An 18,369-nucleotide genomic window follows, 5' to 3' on the forward strand; every position below is an offset into this window, starting at 1 on the left:
CATAATTTCGTTGACCTCTAATTCCAAGAGTATTCTACGGAATTCTGGAAAATATTACTAAGGGCTTCCGTTGAGAGTTTAGGGGCCTCAAATAGCCTAGTTAGTAAAATAAAGGTATAACCCTTCCGGCTTGGTGAGCTTATTTTTAAAAATCGTTCGGGGCCATGTGGAAAATGATTATTGGGACTAATTAAGTAACATTTTGATATTTAGCAGTTTTCGGTGACATTTAAAGGTGGCGCAATGTCAAACGATGAGCTTTTTCAAATTAAACATACGCATCTATAAGTAATAACGTGATTTAGTGACCATAAAGGGCCAATATATTGGAGAGATATTGCCATTGATATGCTTACCACAAATAGCTAAATTCTTGTTTAAATTGTTAAAACTAACCCAAGAGCACTCGCCTGAAATCACCGAAAAATGAGCGGTGTTTTTGCAAGCGGATTTAAAAGAAAATTCCCCTTTAATTGATTCGAGTTTAAATTGTATTTCAAGGTCAACTTTTCCTCTTTCGAGTGATGTATACACATTTTAAAAATATCCAAAGAAATTAGTCATAAAAATCATGTTTCAATAGGGCGTTTCTTGCACGACTGCGGCAAGTTTTTAACCAATAAAACCTGTCTACGAAATACTGTGGGGCGAAACACATACTGATTTTATGCCAATGAGAAGCATACATTTAGGCTTTATAAATGGTCTTACTCTATTGAATTTCAATGGTTCACGCCTGATGGCTATGCTTTCCACGCTATGTCTCATCTGGTGCATTAAACCCCACTTAGAGTAACAAATATTGTTGAAAATGACTACTATTTTTCAAATAAACATACCAATTCAGGGGAAACATGTCAGAAGGGTCTAACTCTAAACGTAAACAATGACTTGGATAGTCGGTTTCTTACGAATGATAACATACTCACTCAAACTAACTAAATCATCTGACAGAGAAATGTTTGTTCTATGAGCTGGTGTAGTCAGATTCCGGAGTGTGTGGTCATTCAAGAGAAATCGACGTTCAAAGTCATTGTTTACGTTTCGAGTTATACCCTTCTGACATGTTTCCCCTGAATTGACTATCGCGACAAAAGATAAAGGATGCAGCTAACAACCAGTTGTTCCAAGAAACTTTTCTTGCGTGTTTTTCTGCCAAAATTGATTTTCAATTTAATAAATTTCAAATGACTTTCATTCCATTAAAGTTAAACGTACACTAGCAATTTTTCGCTATCATATCAACTAGTAGCTGAGATATAGGATGGGCGCATTTTACCTGATATGGGCATTTCACCTCTATTTCCCCTACATGGTAATTATGAGGTGAATTCCATAGAGATTGTAAGGAGAAGCAATTCAGAGCAAAATTTAAAAGGAATGCTGAGGAGAAATTTCTAAGGAACGATAATAGTAGTTAGCAGTAGTAGTGGGCAGTAGACTGGCCTACATTTATATGGGAGACTTTTTATTAAATTTTTTTCACCGGGCCAACCCCTAGATTTGTGACATTAGGTGAGAAAACCACTCTCTGAAAATTTCAGTATTTTGTCAAACTTGTCAAATTCGATGTTACTATTTATTTATTTATATATTTGTCGTCAATCAGTGTAGACCGTTTTACAATTGCTGTCTGAAGTGCTATTTTTACAATTTTGTCATGGTTATATTTTTTTATTATATGTCTTGAGAACAAGTTAAAAAATACTTCTAGCTGACGTTATGCGTGGAATTAAAATATTGCTTCAATTTAGATCTTGTCATTTTATTATAAGGTCAATGTTATCGCAGTGCTTATTATATGTTTCATCATAACAGCGATTAAAAAAATGAACCACAAACAACGATTTTTTTAAAGTCATTAAAGTTGACTACTTTTTTATGTTCTGGGCTTCCAAGAGAAATTCAGGCCTATTCTGCGCGGCGTGTGAGGTGAGGTGACACGCTCTCACTTGTGAAGTGACAATTGTCTCCTCGGGTGAGGTGACTCTCCGTGCAAATCAAATGGAGAATCACCTCACGCTAGGTGACAATTGTCACTTCACCATCACTTCACTGTCACTTCACCTCACACGCCGCGCAGAATAGCCCTGATTATATCATATCGATATTTAATCGATGACATAATAAGACGCCTTCAGGCTCTACAAATTGAATATGAGCCCAGGGAATTTTCTTCAACTTCTGGGTACTTCGTGAAACTTTAAGGACTTCTAAAAAGTTCAGGAAACATCGCAGAAATTGAAGAAACTTAGTAGAAATTCTGGGAATTTGATATATCTTCAGAAAAAAAATCGTAGAAACTGCATAGAAATGGACAATTGATTAAAGTTTGAGAAGCTTCGTAGAAGTCAAGGAAACATTATTGTATTTCAGGAAGCTCATTATTGATCGGGAACATCTACATAATTTCAGGGAACTTTTTTGAAGCCTTATGGACTTGGAATAGTTGCGGAAATTACGTACAAATTCAAGAAATTTCGTTCGTGGAACTTTCGAGAAACGTAGAAATGCAAGAATCTTTATAGACTTTTTGCAAATTTCGTAGCATTTTGAGGAGCTGCGGAAAACTGCATATAAGTGTAAGGAATTTTAAAAAAATCCGGGGATCTAAATAATAAAAATAGTTCAATAAAATTTTAACAACTTCAGGGATCCTCGCTTCAGCTTAAGGAACTCTGTAGTTTGTCAGAGATTTTACTTCAAAAAAGCTCCATGAACTTCTTGGACGTTTTGGGAGCTTCATTAAATTTCATGGAACTTTCCAGATATTCAAGAATATTTTTAGATGATAGGTGTCTTTTCAGAAGTGCAAAGATATTCGGAGATTTTCGTAGAATTACGGGAAATATTTAAAAGATCTCCATATAGACGAAGATATTAGCGAGATGACGACTCTATCTAAGTTGCAGGACAAAATTTGCTTTGCTGTTGTGAAATTCTCGCACGCTTAGTAGATAGAAACAAGATTAATGAATATTTTCTACTAAAAGGTAGTGAGTGATGCAAGGAGATATATTTAGATGCACGAGATGTACAATTTTTTTTCATATATTTATTAACTAGCGGGAGATTTTCCGACTATCTAAAATTGAGATTTAGATGTGTAACACCCGAAGGGTATTAATAAAGTTCTCTGGATATTTTTCCAACACTTCAGGTGGATCATGTTCTGAGGATCTATAACCAAGTCAATTATTTTTTCAAGACTGTAGGTTGTTCAGGAAGTATTCAAAAGTTTTCCAGCTAATTGCATCTGAAATCTTTAATCACAGACAAGCAGACGTAACTCTTCATTGTGTATCTTCGTTCATGCATTTAACGGTTGATTTGAATATTATCAGTTCCGCGAACTACTCGCCGCAGCGCTGGCATCGGATCACTTTGACGTTTCTATACATTCTATAGAACTTTTATGCAATATTGTTTACGAGTTATCGAACAAGCTTGTTTTCCGCGAGAAGCCAGATAGATGTCGCTACTGAGGTTATATGTTTTGAGATACTATGTTTTCAATAACAAGTTTATCAAAGAGTTACGTCTGTTTGTCTGTGCTTTAATGATGAATCTAGATTTTATGGACATGTTTGTACATTCTCTATAGAGAAGACCCGTGCCGGGCACAAATTTCGACGAAGAGATGGATTTTTTTCATATAGGGGAAATGGCTCTAATGTTGGCCTATGGATCTAAGATTAGGCCCATCGCTAAAAATCTGCTATTTATCAATTTTATCAAGATGAACGCGTCATTGGGACGGTACTTATGGATATTTTTGGTCACTATTGAAAATTTATTCGATTGCTGAATTTATGTATGGGCCTAGGGGCATTTAGGCCGATATTAAATCCTTTTCCGCTACCTAATACGTATAAATTTCTTTCTTTTCGATGAAATTTATGTCCGGAGTTCAGCTGCAGAATAGTTTGGATGATTTAGAACATACTAAAATCCGTGCTTTTTGATTATATTTTTTGATTAAATAAATTTAAAACACTCAAAAAGCTCTTACTTGTATAAAGTACGTGTTAATAATAAATTGGTACAGAATGGGTTTAACGAAACCCAATGCTTTTGAAAAAATAAATCCAATTATTATTTAGTTACAAACAGGGACACAATCATTCCAATTTTGAGTTCTTGACTTTTTGATGCATCGAATAAAAAAAAGCTTCATTACTTTCTTTTCTCTTCAAATGTCAGAATCATGACATTTGAAATCCGGTATCTTAAAAGCTTAATTAAATTAAATTATAACCTGATTTTTCGTAATTTTTGTCAAATGTCAAGATTTTTCAAAATTTTAAATCTTAATTTTATTTTACTTTCTTATCTCGAAGAATTTTCTTCTTGAAAAACGCTGTAAGTCTCAGAATCTAGATAAGTTACCCAAGATCTTGAATTACAAATTTTACAAAGATTCAAAGCTTGGCTAAGCCAAATGAAAATCTTTTTTTTAATCTCTAAAATTTATTTTGAATTATATATAATTTTATATGATTATTAAAAAACTTATTTCATTTGTTTTTAATATTCATGTACTATATTTTTTTATGAAATGACTGTCTTGGAAGGATCTTGAAAGTTTATTTTAGTCTTTGAATTATGACAATTGATCTAATGTCGATGAATTTTATTTAAATTTGTATTCGGAGAATTTATGCTTACAATCTGTATCAGAAGTTACAAAATCTTGAAAACATATGGGTTTGGGATCTCAAAGCAATTTTTATTTTAACATTTAGAATGTTAAGAATTGTGCATGGACATATGTCTTAAACATTTTCCTAAGGATGAAATTTATTCCGTGTGCACTCAACCATGCTTCAAAGACAGAATTTTAGAAAAATATAAAATTTAAAATCGTAGAATTTATGTTTGGTTCCTATGTCTAAATATTCAAAATCTAAAATGGTTAAAATTGTCTTAAGTTTGCGATGCTTACATTTATGAGATCCGGACGCTATGTGATTTTATTACCAAAAGCATGGACAAACGATCGTTGCTTGTTCAAAATCAGATAGCTTTTAAGGCTCCCTCAATCGAGGGCCCGATCGTTGTTATAAAATAAATACAATCAAAATAATTACAATCAAATACAAGTTGTTTTAATGCAATATGATTCAATAGCATCTTCGCGAGTTTTTATTTAACCGTCGTCTAGCAAAAAAAAAAAAATATGCAACAACACCCCCCCTACGCCCCTCCAGATAAATTTTCTAGCTGCGCCAATATTGGTTGAAATGTATGGAGAAATAACAGTTCTTCACTGTTTCGTGCATATAACTGGTTCAGCAAACTTGATTAAGCTCAGAATTTCAGCACACGTAGCTTAAACTCAGACAGATATTAATTAATTATATGCATTCTGCTCGTATATTGCATCAAAATACAGGCAGCTTATGCAACTTATCAACTAGATTACCACTAAAAACGAAAGTTCATATTTTCAACAGGCCAAGATTCATGGCTTAATAGAAGATTTGGTTGAAATTTTCATTTACAAAATGCTCATATACATTGAAAAGCGAATATCTCAATAAAACAAACTGGATTCTTAATGCAATCTTCAGCAAAGTTCTCACTTATTAACTGAACTACAAGTTTTGAAAATCTGAATCGAATCGAGGATATGGAAACTTTTTTTTATGATCTGTAGTATAGGAGTGTCATTTTTCATGTATTTTAACCAAATGAGCTGAAATTTTTGGATAATGGTTTTCTCATCTATAGGCACAAATCTAGGGGTTGACCCGTGGAATATTAGAACTTTTATTTTTGTGGGTCAGTCTAGTAGGCAGTTATGGTTATGGATAGAATTCTAAGGTAGATGTGACTCAAGAAATTTCACGTGCTATGTGGGATTTGCAACGAAATTGTTAAGGTAGTTCAGATATAGTTAATTGTTTTTCTTCTTCTTATTTTTGAATTATCTAAACCATTTTTTTGCAAGAGAAATAAGGGATTGAACTAATTTTCAATTTTGGGACTTGGTTATTCTATTTTAAACATCCTGGGACTGACACAAACGTTCTGGAACCATGGAAAAACATTTCCGCTGTTCTCACCAAAATTTACGTTTCCAATTCTATAAGTTATGAGAAATTTCGAGTAGAAGCTGATGGAATCTTTTTGGAGAGGTTTTTGATAAACAATGACAAATTTGATTATTTTCAACAACTGTAACCGTTTCGATGGTATTAGCAAAACATGTGTCTGATACAAAATTCCATTTGATTGACGCTGTATATCATACACATCATGTAGGTTAACGAGAATAAGTTTTGAATAAGGTTCAGTCCAACGACCAATAAGAGCTGGAGTTAATGAATGTTTGACCTTGCTTAACTCTTATCGGCATCATTTTATTTTCAGTCTCACTTGTTAACTACCAAGGAACAACAGTTGAAACTAAATCAGTTAAATTATTTTCATGTACTCATTGTGGTGAAGTGTGTAATTAATTGAACGCAGCAGTGTAGTGTTGATTTTCCCCGACAAGGTACGATAATTGCACCGATCGTACCGAAATGGGAAACAAGTGTAGTAGCAGTAGCTGCTACAATGGTAGTAGCTTGTGTTGTGAAGAATCCAAGGCCACCGGCTGCTGCGGCAGTTGCTGCGGGATAAGGTTTAAAAGAAAATGGACACCATCGGAAACGGAAGCACGGGGTCACCTCATGGGTGGAAGAAACCCACTTGCCACGCCGATGATTGAGATGAAGCATGATGTTGTTGGTAAGTTATCAAATGAAGATTAAATTTTTTTTGCAGATGGATTAACAACACAGCATTATTGGTATTGGATATGCTCTGGTACTGACAGACTCGCTCAATATGCTTGTCAAACTGCAAGAATCGGTCTAAAAATAAATGTTTAAGAGCAAGTTGAAACCTGGGTCAAATAGGCCGGTTAATGCACCGCTCCTAGAGGTTGCTGAAAGTTGATTCTGTTTGTTTTAGAAAGATAGGAAAAGTTACAAAATTTCTACTCTGTAGCTTGTTCTGTTGGGAAGTTACAGCAATTTATAAGTGTCGCTTGGGTCATATAGACCCTAATTCACTAGGAAGGTTAATATAACTATCGCGAAGTACTCTGTTCTTCATCTTAGAGTATGACATTTTCTTGAAGTTCATTTAACTGTTCTGTATTCGGAATTGACTCTTAAAGATCTCAAAGTTCTGAAATTTTCTGTAATTCTCAGAACTTACTTTCATTCATTTCGCATACAAACATATTTTATGGGATTATGGAACCATAAGATTATTATGATGATATTTTGTATTTGTATGTAGATGTATGCATGTAGAGGATGTAAAGTTTGAGTTTGACACATTAAACCAGCCAATTTCGCTTTATAAGAGTCGCAATATCATTTGATTATTTTCTCTCACCCATTTTTCATTCTTTACCAACAAATATCAGAAAATCGCCGATTGTGGCTCTTGTACAGCACATTCCTTACAACCTCTTCTTGTAGCTTACAAATACAAAATATCATTACAACATCTTATGATTCCATAATACCGTAAAACATTTGTTTATGCTAAATGAATGGAAGTAGCCTTGAAGTTTCCAAAAATGGTGTAATAATACTGATGCTTCCCTGGTTTGTTCTGGAATTTCTGGATTGTGTTTTCTTATGTAATTATTCGGTGATTTTTATTTTCAAGCGTCTTTTTTATCACTAGCCCCTAGGCACTATACACTATACTTGGCACTCTATACTATACTCTTGCCTAATTGCTTTACGAGTTCCAGTAACCCTCGGAGTGCCATTGATGTCAGCTCCTATGCTTCTGATCTTCCTGCTGAGCTTGTAATTCGTGGCCGGGATTCCAATTCCACTGCAGTAATCGCAGATAACTCCTTTACGCTGTCAACCCAACCGGTGTCACGTGACAACATCCTCTGTTATCCGAATTCGAACAAAGTACACCCTCAAATTCATTTGACACCACCAGGACGCACTGTATACAGCACTTTGAAAGCCCCTGAGCCACTCGACCCAGTCGTGTTTGATGCTGTTTCCAGCCATCGGAACCGTCCTGGTCCTGCGGTTGAGATCGGTGAAGGGGTCTTCCAGCCTGTGTTGCCAGGCAAGTATTCTACACATCAAAACATTTCTCTGACTGACATACATTCGCGTTGCAGTTTACCTGAGCGGAATGGTGCATCTTCTGGTGTCACTGCACCCAACGTCGCCGATATATCATCTGAGCTACACCTGTACTACCAAAATGTTCGTGGCCTAAGGACTAAAATTGATCAAGCTTTTCTTGCAACCGCCGAATTGGATTACGACGTGTACGTGTTCACAGAGACATGGCTGGACGATCGTATACAACCTTGCCAGCTATTCAACAACGACTACTGCGTCTATTGCGTTGACCGTTGCGCCTCCAACAGCTTGCGTCGATTTTAAGGCTAAAAATCTCTTTAATAAAGAATTAAAAAAAAAAAAAAGCTTGCGTCGACGTGGCGGAGGCGTACTAATAGCCGTGAAGCGAAAGTACGCTTCTTCAGTTGTCCAGCTTTGGGTGAAAGTCGCTGTCGAACCACTACCTCTGTTTGTTGGTGCACTGTACATGCCGCCAGATAAAAGTCAGGACCAGAATTTTGTTCAGCTTCATGTAGATGCCATCTTTGAAGCAGACAGACGGCATATCCATATGGGTGAGCTCGTCTTGTTCGGTGATTTCAATCAACCTCGTCTGTTCTGGAAAAATTCGAGCAGTGGATACGCCTTCGCTGATCCGATACTGTCACAGACTTCAATGGCCAGTCAAATTATTCTTGATAGTATGGCATTTCTTGGATTGAGGCAGCGTAATTTAATTCGAAACTGTTCTGACCGAGTACTAGATCTAATATTTTCAAACGATTCAATTATGACTAACGGTACCGTAACATTATCAGCTGAAGAAGTTGTGCCAATTGATTGCTATCATCCAGCTCTCTCTTTCTCTGTGATTTGTGTGCCTCCTTCATCATTTCATGAAGATGTTGACCTTTCTGAGCGTAACTTTCGTCGAGGGGATTATGATAACTTGAATGAACTGCTGTCGCAAGTTGATTGGTCTGAAGTATACCAAAGCCATGACGTCGATAGCACCGTCAGCTCCTTCAATCGTATTTTGCATAATTGCATCATTCAAACTGTTCCGCTAAAAAGGCCCCCAAGGAATCCTGCTTGGTCCAATGCGCATCTTCGCACCCTGCGTCGATGGCGCGCCAAGTTACTGCAGCGATATTGTCGTCAACGATGTTTGTATCTAAAGCACCAGTTTGACGAAGCTAGTCGCATCTATCGTGGATACAATCGTTTTTTGTACAAAATGTACGTTAGACGGAGACAAGATGATCTTCGGCGAAACCCGAAACGTTTTTGGAGCTTTGTATATTCAAAACGTAAGGAGAGCGGATTGCCAACTACGATGCACTTAGGAAATGTTCATGCTCTTTCTGCAGAAGCAAAGTGCGAGCTTTTCTCTCAAAAATTTGCTAGCGTGTTTGAGAATCGTATGCCAACTGTGGAGGAGATAGTTGTAGCTGTTGAGCTGGTACCAAGAGACGCGGTGGATCTTGATGTATTCAACATCAACACAGCAACGGTTGAATCAGCTCTACATAAACTCAAGCAGTCTTATCAACCTGGCCCGGATGGCATTCCTTCGTGTGTATTCAAAAAGTGTAGTGCAATCATTGCAGCAACAGTGGTTTCCTTCTGCTTGGAAGACCTCCCATATGCTTCCAGTGCACAAGAAAGGTGATAAGTCAGTTATTTCTAACTACCGTGGGATAACTTCGTTGTCAGCTGGATCTAAGTGCCTCGAAATCATCGTCAATGAAGTACTGTTCAGCTCTTGCAGGAACTACATCAGTGCCTCTCAACACGGATTCTACCCCAAACGATCAGTGGACAGCAATCTGTGTGAATTTACCTCTTTTTGCATCGGCATAATGGACGATGGAGCTCAGGTTGATGCTGTATACACCGACATAAAGGCTGCTTTTGACACCGTGAACCACGATATTCTTCTTGCCAAGCTACTTTGACTAGGCGTTTCCAGCAGAGTATGTAATTGGCTTCGTTCATACTTAAGCAACAGGCAACTCGTTGTTAAAATTGGATCAACAGTGTCTGCTCCGTTTACTCCGTGCTCTGGTGTGCCTCAAGGTAGCAACCTTGGTACATTGTTATTCGTATTATTTTTCAATGACGTGATGATCCTTTGAACTGGGGACTGCTGATTTATGCAGACGATTTGAAAATTTATCTCGTAGTACGAAATGAAGGCGATTGCAGGCAACTTCAAGAGTTACTGGATCGATTCGCTCATTGGTGCAACTCCAGCTTTCTCAAAGTGATGCATCATCTCGTATCGGCGGTGCAAAAAGCCTATTCTGTACAACTACACGATCGATGGACAGGAACATGAGCACGTTGATAAAGTGAAGGATCTTGGAGTATTGCTGGATCACCAACTCACATTCAAGATGCATTATTCAGCTGTTGTTGACAAAGCCAACCGTCAATTAGGATTCATTCTAAAAATCGCGCAAGACTTCAATGATCCACTTTGCTTGCGTGCACTTTATTGCTCTCTAGTTAGATCAATACTAGAATTTGTATCGGTTGTTTGGTCACCGTATGAAGCTGTGTGGATCTCCAGGATCGAATCTGTGCAATGTAAATTTGTCCGGGCTGCACTACGAAGTCTACACACTTAGAACTTTTTACAGAAATCTGTAAAATTTTACCGAAATCTCAACAGCTGAACGTTCGGTAAACAGTTTCGCAGATTTCCTGCAATTTTTCACAAATATCTGTGAATTTTTCACAGATATCTGTAAATAATGACAGGAAATCTGTAAAATTGTTTACCGAACGTTCAGCTGTTGAGATTTCGGTAAAATTTTACAGAAATCTGTAAAATAATCTTAGTGTGTACATTGGCGTGACCCAGTAAACCTACCGCCTTATGAGCATCGTTGTGCCTTGCTCAATATCGAACCGCTGGCAAATCGTCGTAAGATGGATCAAGCTGTATTTGGAGCTAAGATACTTTGCGCAGAGATTGATAGTTCAGCCTTACTGAATCGTATGAGGATTTATGCCCCAGAGCGAGTGTTGCGGTCACGACAACTAATCCAACAAACTCCGAGGAATACTTTATATGGCTCCAATGACCCTTTGAACTCTATAAGCAGACGGTTTCAAGAAGGGTATCATGTTTTTGATTTTAATATGTCTACAAAAAATTTAAAACAACGTTTACGATCTCTGCATATATTTAATTAAACTAGGATTAAGAATATTTCATTAAGACCACGATGTCAGATCAGTGCTAACATTTGAAAACGGCGCAAAAGCCATTTGTAAACAAATGGTTTGTGGGCCCTTTACTCGCTACCCGAAGAACGCCCACGCAAACCAACAGCATCGTCAGGAAGGGGAAAATTTCCCCTACCCGATGTTGCTGTTGTGTCGCGTGGGTGTACTTCAAGTAGTGAGTAAAGGGCCCACAAACCATTTGTTTACAAATGGCTTTTGTGCCGTTTTTAAATGTTAGCACTGAGATGATAGATAACAATAATAAATAAATAAATAAATACACTAGAGTCGCTCTCGAAGTGTAGGTAGAAATATTCATCTGCCCCAGATGAAAATTTCTACACTTCGAGAGCGCCTAGGGTAAATTGGCATTCTAAAATTCCTTAATGTCTTAATGCCTTCGGAAAGGTAGGTACCTGTCTTCACTAGAGTACATGAGCATTCATAAGGCGGCCCAAATAAAATTAAAATGTGTGCATCTGATGGGCGAACAATTTGTAAGTCTTATGGGTGCAGATCATTTTTCTAAGCACATTTGTAAACGGAATAAACATTTCAAACATCTGTTTATGGTTTTTTAATATTTTAATTTCGCATTCAAGGAAGCTGATTTACAGCCTAATTTTTTACAGCTATAGTGGGCATTAAAAAATTTGCTTATGCATTTTGGTACACAGATTTTATAAATAAAGCGCATGTTGATCGATATTTCAACGCCGTTAGTTTTGATAAAAAAAAACACAAATATGCTTTTGGAGCTGATTACTCATGGAGTAACCATGAATAGCCACCATGACAGGTCTGGCATAAATAAGACCCTATTTTCTCAAAGGATTTTTATTCTTCAAAATATTGTTCCTTGGCAAAGTTTGTGTGATAGGAAACGCTCGAATGATGTGATCCATTCCAAATAAAAATAATCATTAAGTTTTTAACTTGCATGTACCAGAATGCTGAAAATATGTCCAAGGGATTTTGAATATTTTTCTTATGTTCACAAAAAAAAACTGTAACAAGGTAACTGCGCTTTCCAAAACATACAAATGAAAGATTTTCTCAAGATTCGTTTTGTTAAAAAATAATCGTGATTTTATTATCAATCAAGTTCTCCCACAAAATCTAATCAGTCTGCATTACATAATAAAACAATGCTTATGGCTTTAATTTGGATCGTTCAGTTTAATTTTCATTTTAAATTCACTACGCTGTTTCCCCTTATTCGTCTTCGGTTTCGGCATCTTGCCCCTGCGCTTGTAGTAATTTTCTCGCAGCTTCTCCAATCGCTTCTCCCGTTCTTCCGGGGTTTCATTCTCCAATCGACGTCGCTGAGCTTCACATAATTTCTGCAACCGAATCTGTCGGTCCGGTTCCGACTCCTGATAGATACGGCTGCGTTGGTATTGCTTCAGACTACCCAAGCGTCGGGAACGCTCGGCCAATGTTTCCGATTGAATCCGGTTGGCTTGGTACTGGCGTAGCTTCTCCAGCCGCAGGGAACGTTCCTCTACGGACTCGTTTTCTATCCGGTATTGGGTGCGCTGACGGTTCGCTTGCTTGGCCAGTGTCCTTTTGGATGGTTTTGGCGGTGATTGAGGTGCTAGGCTTTCAGATCGTCTTGTTTTTGGTCCCATCGTACGAGTATTATGAATCGAAATCTCTTTTATTATTTAGTGTAATATGACAACAAACTTATGTATGTATGGCTGTTTTTTGTAAAGGGGCTGTGATCTAATTTTTCAAGTGATGTGATATAGTCTTAAATTATTCTTCATGTTTTGAAAACGGTCCTAATAGTATAGAATTAATTAACTTACTGAGATGAGAAATGAAATATGCTGTAATTTAAATTTGTTATAAAATTCTGTCTAAATATAATACACATAAACATACCTAAATGTTTTTCATTTATAGTGCAAGGGTAGCACTTTTGGACTTTTGTGCTATCAATATAGACCTTTTTGACGTTTGATCGGCTTTCTCTATTTAGCACACATGGATGAATGAACGGTTTGTTTTCCCACTTATCTTTTCCTTCTTGCTCGCACTTGTTCGATTTAAATGGTGCAGTAGTGTGCGCCGATTAAACGTCAAAAAGCTCTATGAACGATTTGATGGATTTGAGTTCATGCACTGGTGAAAATTTGACAGGAGAGCGCATGTACGCACACAAGTGATAGAAGTATGGAGCTCATTCAAGTCGAAAAAAAGTTGAATACAACAAACCAAGTGGAGTATCTTTATACAACAGTCTGCCTTAAAGTCTCTATATTAAATCAAAAGAAGAAGAAGCAGAGCTGCCTAGATACAAGTGTTATGTGAAAGAAACATAATAATAATATAAAAGTAGTTTGTTGTAAGTGCCATTTATAAATGACGTGGCATATTTTTTAAACCAATGTTAGACCCCTCTCCCCCTTAAACACTACGTCATTTATACATGTTCCCTAAAACGATAAATGAACAACAATTACTGCTAATGAAAGATGCCAAAAATTACAAATAATACCTGTCTTGCTCAGGTAGGTAAGATTATGAACGGGGTAGAAACACGTATTCAAACCACCGACTTATTTGTTCGAATTACAAATTTACGCAGTCAGACACACTGTATATTGCATTCAACATTTCGTATACTATCACCATCTTCTACTTAGTTCATTTCAACTTGTATGCGTCCCGTTTCGTTTGTAGCATACAGCATATTGAAGTAAAATACACTGTACCTGTACCGGGTATATAAATTGTACTGAATCACGTACTGTCTACGTATTACAGTGATCTTAAAGATGATGAATGAATAATTGCTTTCATTGATATAACAATGACAATGTGTGTACGGTTAAGCTGAATCTGCTATTATCTACACTGTCCATAAAAGCATAACAGTCACATCTTTGCTTGCTTTCCTATTCAAATTAGACTGCTATGTGTTTATTCGAAGTACAGGTATTTGGGAAAATAATCGGGCCTAGCAAAATTTTGTTCAACTTCAAAGTGGTGAAGGCCGAAGCAGCCGGCCAAAATGAAAACCATGTTTCGATTTTGTCAGCTGAAGAGTCGAACTCTGACTCATCCGATCATAGTGATTCTTCGGTGGTACACGCACCTAACATTTCGAACACGGTGCCTCCGATCAAATGTAAAATAGCAAACTGGCAATGTTTGAAAAATAAATACTCAGCAGCTTATCAATAGATTTTCAATCTATTAACTCTGAATAAATCTTTAAAGTATCTAGTTTCAAATGGCACCAATAGATTTGAAATACGTTAATATATGGCTGAGCTATGATTTTTTAAACATTGCAAGTTTGCCGTTACACATTTTACCGGAGGCATCGTGTTCGGAGCGTTAAAAATGAACGGATCCTCAAAAAGAAAATGCTCCTTCCCGAAACAGCGCCGTAAAGAAAAACTAAGGTCACCCCCGGTTCCAAATGCACCCTTCAAAATGACAGCCAAACTTTGATGGGACGAGTGATGCACAAAATTGTATGTAGAAAAATAATTTTTCAATTTCATAGATTCGATTTTGCTAAAAAGGTCTGTTCAGACTCAGTTCCAGAACAGCATATTCTTTGAGAAATTTGATAATTTCTTATTTTTGTATCGACTCCTACCACAAACCAAAAAAAAAAAAAACATTTCTAGATAGAGCTGGAATTAGGGCGTAACAGCTTTTGTAAACAATGACTTCTTTCGATGATTTCTAGAAAGCTAAGGCTCGCCCACGCAAATAAACAATACTATCTGGTAGAAGAAGACTTCCGCTACCTGACGGTTATGTTGGTTTGCGTGGGCGTGCCTTGAGTTTCTAGAAATCATCGATAGAAGTCATAGTTTACAAAGGCTGTTACGCCCTAATTCCAGCTCTATCTAGATTTGTTAACTGATTGCACACAACAGAAATGTATTGTTTGTAATGCTGTTTTTTGACAAATTACCGCGTATATTTGAATTTATCAATCATAAGATAAGAATACACACTAACCACTTACACACAGTGAAATTTTTTTCAGTCATACACACTAAGATTTTCTTTTCGTGTTCGGTAAATTCTACCGAAATCAAAACAGCTGAACGTTCGGTAAAAGTTTGACCTTTATTTTAAAGGCTATTGAATTTAAAAACAGTTTCAAAACATGTTCAACCTTGTTTAAATGATAATGATTGTCATTTTAGTGGAGATTTAGTTTCAAAGTAGCTGAAAAGCAATTGAATTGAATTGCATAAATTTTAGCGAACAGTTCAGCCACAGACAAACAGACGGAACTCTTTGAAAAAGTTTTTCTTGAAAACATAGTATCTCAAAACATAGGACCTCAGTAGCGACATCTTTCAGGCTTCTCGCGGAAAACAAGCCTGCTCGCTAACTCGCAAACAATATTGCATAAAAGTTCTATAGAATGTATAGAAACGTCAAAGTGATCCGATGCCAGCGCTGCGGCGAGTAGTTCGCGGAACTGATAATATTCAAATCAACCGTTAAATTCGTGAACGAAGATACACAATGAAGAGTTGCGTCTGTTTGTCTGTGGTTCAGCTATTCAGATTTCGGTAAAAATTACCGAAGTAGGTGATAATTTCTAAGTGTGTACACAAACAGTTTTGCCACTCAGGTACGCTAATAACCTATCCTACGCTTAAAATCTAACTAAATCTAGCTCACTACTAATGACTAGGAGATTAGTACGGCTTCTCTAATACCTCCCATTACCCTCACAGACTTTTTGTATAATACTGTTAATTCTGCTGAAAGTCGCCATTTTGTCTGGTCAGAAGCTCGACCAGGTGCACACGATCCGGCGTAGTAGACCTCGGTTTGCTACGTCTAACCGCAAAGGACCATTTCCAACCTCTGGGCCAGCCGCTCGTTAAGGAGGTTTTAAAGCTCGGGGTTAAAACTCCTAACCGTTTAGGAGCATTCCCTTTTGACACGGTCACTCCGGTATCGTCCTGGGCCATGCCAATCCCCGTCAACGAGGGAGGAAGCCTGCAAGGCTAACATAGCCACACACGATAGACAAACCCCTCCAAACCATCGTGCGATTAAATGACCATTCGTCATCGTTTCGGGAACCATCAGCCACTATTCGTCAGCAGCAGCGAGCGCTCGCAGATCGTCGGCGAGGTGTCGCCAGATCGTCGGCATAAGCAACAAGGAGCAGTTTTACGTACCCGAAGAAAAAAAGTTAATTTCACCCACAAACAGAACAATAAACTGCAGTAGATTAACCAAATCCCACCAAATTAAATAAAAACCCTTGCTTATCAAAGTAATTCTTCCAATTCACACTTCACAGTATCTCTAGTCAGGTGACCGTATGCTGCACATCTTGTCCGCGAAGTTCCTCGTGGTTACCTCGTAGTAAGCCGATTCTGTAACCTAGCTCGAAGGGTCTCTTGCTACTGAACTTGCCGGGACAAACGAACAGTTACAATTGTGAAATTTTATGCGTTACCCATTGAACTAAAATTAGAAACAAACATTATTATATTAAAAAAAAATTAAGTGGATTTGTTTATAGATAAATCGGCTGAATGCAACTTAGTTTTAAGAAAATATTTTGAATAATTAGTTTTAAGGTGCCACAGTTTATACAAACTTTTCAGCCGCAATTGTAAATAAAACAATGCTTTGGTGCATTAGGAAATTTTTGGAGAAAATGATCATGCAGAGACTCAATAACTGGGTCATGAACAGTTCAATATCTTAAGAATAATAATTGATTAACCTGAAGGCTGATCCAGAACATATCCAGAGGGCTTTAAATCTCTGATCAGCTGTATATTCTTTAAATATTATCTAATCAAACGTCAAATCATAAATCAATCTAGTCAAATCTGAAAGACATCTTTTGAATTTTTGAACAGTTGCAGATCTTTAGAATATTACTTGATCAACTTGAAACGTCATGAATAATATGCAGAGAACTTTATTGATATCTCACCGAAAATCCGTGAAAACCAACAAAGTCATCTAACATTCTACGACGCTTTCTGAACTTCTACGAAGATTCCTGTACTTTCAAGAAGTTTCTTGAACTTAATCTTAGTTCCATGAACTCAAAGCCTCTATGAAGTTCCTTGAATATTTTTTCCATAGCGTGCAACTTTTAATTTTAAAATAGCTACACACCTAGAAAAAATCATGTAAATTTAGGTGCTCTGAGACTGACATATACGATCGTCAATTTTGACATAAAATTGAGTCATAATAGACGCGAAATTCAGCTCAATCAAACGTTCTTTTCGTCGAGTAACGAACTTTTCAGTCTCGAAGTACCTAATTTTACATTACATGTTTGTTTACGTCTCATCCTTTATGTCAAAGATGAATTCCGTCACGTGTAAAATTAGGTATTTCTAAGTGTGTACAACTGAATTTCTGCCAAACTTGCTAAACTTGTACGAATTTCCTATAATTCATACAATGTTCTGTGATCATCTACAAAGTTCCCTTAACATCTAAAATAAATGTCTTAACTTTTTCAGATCCATAATTTTTGATTCGGTCTCATAACATCCATCAACTTCTTCAAACTTCCGGAAATAACCTGATCCTTTTCTAGGGATTTTCCTGATACGAAGATCCTTATAGTTCTAAGAAATTTGACGAATTTCTACGTTATTTCCAGAGCATCTAAGCAATGTCCTGAGCTTCTAGGTAATTTCTTGAACTTCTACAAAGTTTTCCGACATTTTTCGAAGTTCCTTGATCTTTAACAAAAATTCCCTTCTACATAATTTACTTCAATTTTAGGAATTTCGTTGATTTTCTGTGAAGTTTCCTAAACTTCTACGGAATTCCCTATACTTACAAAAATCATTAACGAAGTGCCCTGTAATTAAGACATGGTCCGGAAACACTTTTATGAAGTTTCCTGAAATGAAACAAGATTCACTAAACATTCTAGGAAGCTCTATTAAGTTTTCTGGATTCCTCTAAAATTTCCTGAATGACTGCGCTGTCTTCTGAACATCGATTAAGTTGCTGAAATTTTACGAAGTTAGATGGAATTAAAGAAAAA

The 18,369-nt window shown here is 36.9% G+C and overlaps 1 protein-coding gene across 1 annotated transcript in view; it reads left to right on the forward strand.

Annotated features, from left to right (window-relative positions):
• Window positions 1–6,515: 6,515 nt before the first annotated feature.
• The window catches only part of LOC135717265 (annulin-like), a 39,402-nt gene continuing 27,548 nt past the window's right edge, over window positions 6,516–18,369 (forward strand). The window contains exon 1 of the mRNA XM_065239259.1: window positions 6,516–6,738. Within this exon, the coding sequence (XP_065095331.1) occupies window positions 6,531–6,738 (208 nt within the window). The 5' untranslated portion in view covers window positions 6,516–6,530. The remainder of the gene's footprint in view (window positions 6,739–18,369) is intronic.

The sequence above is a fragment of the Ochlerotatus camptorhynchus genome, unplaced genomic scaffold (assembly GCF_037179485.1).
Source record: "Ochlerotatus camptorhynchus isolate MF236.1 unplaced genomic scaffold, CSIRO-AGI_Acam_v1.1 ptg000054l, whole genome shotgun sequence".
NCBI classification, from domain to species: Eukaryota; Metazoa; Arthropoda; class Insecta; order Diptera; family Culicidae; genus Ochlerotatus; species Ochlerotatus camptorhynchus.